We start from the raw sequence: 7392 nt of genomic DNA on the forward strand, positions 1-7392 counted from the left end.
ACATTTTCAAAAAAAGCGTCAAAATGTGAGTCATTAATTTTTATTTCAATGTAGAATTAAATTCTTGTATCGCTTTCCTTATTTTTGAAAACTTGCGTTTGGAACGAAATTCTCGTTAAATTTTTTACGTACCTTGTAACGTTTTTCAAACAGGCTCGAAATATAAATTTATATATTATTAATTTTAAATTTTATTTTTGCGAACGCTTTTTGTATTTTTTAAAATATTGTGAACATTAAAAAAACATGCGTTACTTAGAAATATTTTATTTAAAATTATTGCTATTTTTAATTCAAAAAGTAAGCTTCGAAATTTTAAATGTTGAAAATAATTTTTGAAATTAATATCTTATTGTTGTATTTGTAATCAATAGAATATATTTATAAAAAAACCTAATTGTTGAAATTCGGGAATTTTACAATTCGGATATTCTATAAATCGGCAATTTTCCAATTCGGTAATATTATAAACTGTCGGGAACTTCAATATTCGGGAATTTTCCAATTCGGTAATATTATAAACTGTCGTGAAATTTATGATTCGGGAATATTCCAATTCGGGAATTTCATAATTCTGAAATTTCATCATTATAATTAATCAATAATAATTCGGGAATTTTTCAATTTGGTATTTTTATTTTTCGGTAATTTTATTATTGGCGAATCTTATTTTTCGGCAATTTTCCAATTCGGTATTTTTATTTTCTGGTAATTTTATTATTCGTGTATTTTATTGTTTGGAAATTTTCCAAATCGGTATTTTTATTTTTCGACAATTTTATTATTCGTGAATTTGATTATTTGGCAATTTTTTAATTCAGGAATTTTACTGTGTCGGGAATTTTATTTTTTGGGATTTTTCAGTCTCCCATTTTGAGATTAAATTTGAAAAATTGTACGATTTTATTAGAAAATATTCAAAATTGTATCAGTTCTAATTTATATTTTATAAAATGTGACAATTTTATTTTCAATATAAGAATCGCGAATTTCAATAATTTTAAATTATAACAAAATTTCGAAACTAGAAAAAGTTCAAAAAGTTAAAATAGAACTGCTTTCCAAATGCGATTTTTAAAAATTCGATCATTTAAAATTCAAAGGAATTAAAATGGTATTCCTTGTAAATAAAAGCGTTCCAAATTACAAAATTTCAGATTACAATATTTTTTTAAGGGAAAAAGTTTTATTATAAAGGAGTTGAAATTGAATCATTTCTAATTCAAAGCGTTGAAAATTGAAAAATCTTGTTTTGAATTAAAGAATCTCGAATTTGAATAATTTAAGATTAAAATTTCGAAAATAGGACAAGTTAAAAACTTTGAAAAAAAATTTTTAGATTAGAAATTTAAAAATTCGCAAAAACTTTCTTCTGAAGATTATCCATGTAGTTATACATTTTTTCATTTGGTTACCAATTTAATAATTTTCTTAAAAAGATATCCATTTTAAATGAAAATTATTTACAATTTTAATTTTTGTGTTAGAAAGTGAACTACAATCTTCTTTGGATAAAAATTAAAATATTTTTTTAATGTTTTTTTTTTGTTTAATTCATCTGTTTAAAGAAAAATTTCATATTCCTTGAATAAAAATAAAACTTTTTGGTTGAAAATTCAACTCTGTTTTTGAAAGTTTGTCTTTTTTAATTTAAAATTCATCTGCTTTAGCAGAAATTATATCTTTCTTGGATAAAAATGTAATTTTTTGGTTGAAAATTCAACGATTTTGTTAAAAATTCATCATTTGTCGCTTTTTATTACAAATCAATCTTTTTTATTACAAAATTAAATCTCTTTTGGATAAAAGTGCAACTATTTGGTAGAGAATTCAATTATTTTGTTAAAAATTAATCTCGTTTAGTTGAAAAATTCGTCTTTTTAGATTAAAAATTTAATTTTTTCGCAGAAACTTATGATAAATTTATAAGCAAAAATGGAATTTATACAATTAAAAAATTAATTTTCTACTAAAGAAGGGAATTTGCAATAAACGAGTTAAATTTTCGACCAAAAATATGAATTTTTTACAACAAAAGAAACAATATATTTTAAAAAAATTACAGGAATTATCAACCAAAAATAGAATTGTTCAGTTTGCAGTTAGAAAATTAAATTTTCAACAAGAAAACGGAATTTACACAATATAAGTAAATTTTCAACCAAACGAATAAATTTTCACTTAAATAGATGGAATTTCGATTATTGAGACTATTTTTCTACCATAAAAGACGAATTTCCATTAAAATATTTGAATCCTCAATCAAAAAGAATTTTCATTTTAAAACATACAGTTGCAATTTTAATCATAAATTGTTGAATTTCTTAAAAGAAATGAAATTTTTAATAAAAAATACAAATTTTCAACCGAAAGCATCGAATTTTCAACAAAAATTGGAATGAATAATTTTTTAGCTGCATAAAATTAATGTTCAACCAAAGGAGAAAACTTCTTTTCAACAAAAAAGTTAATTCTTTAACCAGAGAGATGAATTAAAAAAAAAACTTGTTGACAAAGAAGTTCCAACAAGAAGATTAATTTTCAATACAAAAAATTAAAATAATTATTTCTAGAGGAAAAGTGTAATATTTAATACTTTAACTAAAAAATCTTTAAATTTGTGATAAAAAACAGTTGAATGCATAAAAAAAGTAATTTTCAACAAAATCGTTGAATCCTTATTTAATATAAAAAGATGAAATTTTAAACAAATGATTAAAAATTAAAAAAAAACGGTAAATTTTATACAAAATGATTACATTTTTAATTAAAGAAGATTTTTAAATGGAAAAGAAACGAAATTCGAATTTTTACTCAAAAAGGAATCAAATTTTTAACAATTTTTTCAATTTTGAACAAAATAAATGAATCCTTAAACAAAAAATAAATTTCTAACAAAATAATATAACTTTCAACCGAATAATTGAAATTTTAGCTGAAAAAATAAATTTTCAACAAAGAAGTTCTACTGCGAAGATTAAAGTTTAGAGCCAAAAATTAAATGAATAAATTATCAATAAAAAGTGTAATAGTTGATTCTTTAACGAAAAAAATATATTTTTTTTTATTCAAAAACAGATTAAACCAAAAACACGAATTTTAAATGAAGTAGTCGAATATTAAAAAAACAGAGTTATTTTCGAACTAAAAAGTGGAACATTCAATAAAAGAGTTGCATTTTTTAACAAAAAAGATTTTTGAGTCTACAAAGAATAAAATCTTATTAAAATTTTAGAATTTTGAGCCAAGAAGACGAAATTTTGAATTTTCAAGTAAAAAATATAATTTTCAAATCCAAAAATATAAAATTTATACTTAAATGATTGAGATAAAATCATGAATCTTCAACTAAGAAAAATTATTTTCACGAATTAGCTAATTTTGAACTTAAAAGGTAAATTTTCTAATAACAAAGATACAAGCTTTCAATAAAATAGATGAAATTTTAATTGAAAAAGATAATTTTTTTATAACAAATATAATATTTCAGTTTTCAGTTAGGAAAATGAATATTTGCAGATGAATTTTTAAACAGAATAATTAAATTTTCATCAAAAAAGATAAATTAAAAAATAATAGTTAAATTTTCTACCAAATAGATTATTTTTTTAACCAAAAATAGAGTAGTTGAATTTTCCGTAAAACAAATTAATACCAAATAAAATAAATTCTTGGCGAAATATTTTCAACAAAAAATCGAATATTTACCTAATATTATGTATTCTTATAAAAAAATCTGTCAATAAATAGTCAAACTTTGAATGTTTAACTAAAGTTTTGTATTCTTATACAAACAAATTAATTTTTAACTGAATAATTCACTTTTTAACCCGAAATATTACATTTCTATCACAAAACTGCAAATTTGTAATAAAATATATAAATTTTTAACAATAACAGAATTACCAATGAAAAATTTAATAGTTTAGTTTTCAGTTAGAAAAATAAATTTTCACAACAAGAAAAAAACGACTTTTCAAGAAAATTGTTAAATTTTCAACCAAACAAATAAATGTTCATCCGAATAGATGAATTCTCGACTAATGAAACTACTTTTGTATCAAAAAATTAATTTTTATTAAAAAAAATTTTTAATAAATTTTAATTCGAGTTTTTAAATTTTTGAAAATGATCAAAATCTTTGAGTATATTCAAATATTTGAATGTTTTAAAAGAATTCAAGATAATTAATAAAAGGTCATTTTAATTTAATAGTAGAGAATATATTGAGCGTCATCTTTTCATTTTATGAACACTGAAAAAATGGTTAAGCTGTCCTAGCTAAACCTTTAGCTAGATTTCGTTTTCCAAGAAAATATAGCTGTGTTGCCCAAATTTCTAGCTGTTTTAGCTAAATCGTAAATCTAAAAATAATCTAGCTAATTTATCTAGATTATTTCCAGATGAAAAATTTAGCTAAAAGAGATAAAAATTTAGGTGACACAGCTATATTTTCTTGGAAGATGAAGTCCAGCTAAGCATTTAGCTGGAATAGTGAAACAATTTTTTTCAGTGAAGTGACAATTGTGACTTTATTTAAAAAAAGTAGCTAAAAAGTGATTTGAGGAAACTAAGTGCTTAAAAGTGACTGTGTGGCTCTGATCATTTTTGATACAGTTATTTAAATTGTTTTTTACCATAATTCCCTGAGTTTAAACATTTTTTTTCCAACTTTCTGACTTTCCTTGACCAACAAAATTAATTTTTTACTGATTTTAAGGTTTTTTCCTGATTCGCGGATATCCTGAAACAGGAATGAAAAATTATTATTTGCTTTATTTTGGTTGCAGATGTCAATGGAACCACAACAGAGAATCTCACCATCATGTAGTCCATCCGACTCTCCAAAACCGTTCGCTGCAATCAACAATCATCACACTCAACAAATTCCTCCATCTCCTGAAAAAAGATCACCAAACGAAGAAGAATCGCTTATCCAAGTGAATCAAGAGAGAAGGCAAGATTTTTATTTAGCACCAATTCCGGGACCAATCGCTCAACCTGTAATACTTCCTGCAGTCATGCCTAGACCAGTCCAACCTTTTTATCCAAACTCAACACAACCAATTCAACAAATTCAACCAACCACAAGACCTTTCTATGAAAACGAAACCACCCAAAGTGCAATTAGTCACCTAACACCAATTCGTCCTAGTCCGAAAAAAGTTTACTTTGGACACCAGAATTGTCAAAAACCAGAGATTTCACATCCGATCAGCAGACTCTGTGATTCGATTCCACCAAAAGAAGCTGTGGAACTCATTCCCCTGGAAAAGTCTTTGGAGACGAAAATTGAAGTCGAGAGTCATTGCAATGATAAAATTGCATTGAATGTATCCGTTCTTAGTGATAGTAACAATAATGATGCGAGTGGAGATCAGTTTCATCGAGTTAGAAATAATTCTAATTCTGAGGATCATCGATGTGATCAGTGTGGAAAGACATTCGTCACAAGAGCATCTTTGAAGGTGATTATCTTTATATTATACTTTAAAGATACTTTCAAAAAATGAATAAAAAATCCATCGAGCTCTTTTTTTTAAAGTTGACTTTGATGTTCAAACTAATTGATAAAAAAAAAACATCTGCTCGGTTCGTGGGCACATTCTCATTGTGCTCGATCCTTGTGCATAGACTTTTTAAAACTAAAAGTAAAAGCATCGACAAAAGTAATTTGGTAATTGTGAATTCTCTTTTGTTAAAGCTCCTTCGGCTTTAACAAACATATTCTCATCACGTATCTCGCGCTTCGCACTCGAATTTATCCTTGAAATTTTATATCATTCCCATAAATGTATATTATTATAATTTATAACTTGCATTGGTATCAAAACAGAATAAGTTTCATTGTCCCGCTTAAAAAAATGTACATTCTTTGATCAAAATGTTGTTGTTAAACATTTTATTGCAACTTTTGTAGTTTTTGCATGAACTGGATTTGTTAATTTCAAATGTTTTTTTTATTATTTAAACTTAACACATACGGTCTACTGAGCTGCCTTATAACCTTATAACTTTTCTCATAAAATAAAGAATGATTAAAATTATAGCATTTACAAAGTTACAAAAAACATTCGAAAATGAACCTTTTATGCCAAATAACGGAAGATATGAAAAAATGGCAAGCAAATTAACTCTTTGATTTCTAAATGCCCTAGAAGATTATCATAACTTTTTGCATTTTTTTGATAAATCTAAAATTCAAATTTTGACTGCATGCAAAAAAATGGAAAATCCAAAAGTTACATTTTTTCATGCAACAATTTCACAGTAGTTATATATACATAATTATATTTATATTATATAAATATATAAATATATATTTAAAAATTTGTCATAAGGACAACAGCAGGATTTCGCCGGGAGCGGGTGCTAATCTGAAAAATTGCACCCGCTTCCAGCGAAATCGCGGTAAAATTTCAGCCACAACCACGTCTCACAACCGTGAGATAGGTGGTTACAGTCTGTAAAGGAATCAATACGAAGATCCAGCAAAAGCCTCGTGCACCCTAAGAACACGGAGTGACCCAAGGGCAACCGCCTTCTGCATTTTTCCCGCAAGTGTTCTAGCATATTGTTCACACGTAGGGATGCTTTTTAGGCCATTAGCAAGTGAAAGCTTGGCACCTCCAAGAGCGCCGATGATAAGAACGATCAGTTTAACAGAATATTCCGGGTACAATCGTTGCAACTCCCTTATAAGGTCTCGATACCTCTCTTTCTTTTTATTTTTCTTGGTTATGATGTTTTTGTCAGCTGGTGCCGAAAATTCGATAACGAACATGGTTCGCTTCTCGAAGTCAAGAAGAACCATGTCAGGCCTCGAGTGAGCAACAAAAACAATTGTCAAGAATATAAAGTTCCAGTATATGCGGCACTTCTCATTCTCGACAATTGACTCAATTTCCCTAGGAGCATTTAGAGAAGCAATATTAAGGTGAATGCCGTAGGAGTGATAGAGATGGTAATAAAGCACTCTTAGTGCCGCATTGTGTCTTTGAATGTAGGTCGTTCCCGCGTGAGTTGGACAACTAGATAGTATGTGAGCTCAATGCTCGGGGTGTGCATGTCATGCCCTGCAGCTACCATCGGAAATCTCTTGGCTCAAAATGTGGCGACGGTATTTTAAGGTGGAAATGACACCGTCTTGGCATGCAAAAATGAAACCCTCTGTACCAGACTTCAATCCGGGCGATTTAAGTAAAGCAAACGTTAGCTCACAAAACATTGACTGATTCTTCACATTTCTGTCGAAGATACCATGCATCCTCTTATCGAGGAGCTGTTCATGAAAGTTTTTCTCTTGTGCTTTCTTAATCCGGGCTTTCAGGAGTGAGTGCTCGAGATAGATAAGATTTGATGCATTTTGCTCACCCCTAATACTGAAGTCAA

At 27.1% G+C, this 7392-nt stretch overlaps 1 protein-coding gene across 1 annotated transcript in view; it reads left to right on the forward strand.

Annotated features, from left to right (window-relative positions):
• Nucleotides 1-7392, forward strand: part of LOC117179966 — a 153810-nt gene that overhangs the window by 124761 nt on the left and 21657 nt on the right. The window contains exon 3 of the mRNA XM_033372225.1: nucleotides 4791-5468. Within this exon, the coding sequence (XP_033228116.1) occupies nucleotides 4791-5468 (678 nt within the window). The remainder of the gene's footprint in view (nucleotides 1-4790; nucleotides 5469-7392) is intronic.

Source organism: Belonocnema kinseyi, chromosome 9, assembly GCF_010883055.1.
Source record: "Belonocnema kinseyi isolate 2016_QV_RU_SX_M_011 chromosome 9, B_treatae_v1, whole genome shotgun sequence".
Taxonomy (NCBI): Eukaryota; Metazoa; Arthropoda; class Insecta; order Hymenoptera; family Cynipidae; genus Belonocnema; species Belonocnema kinseyi.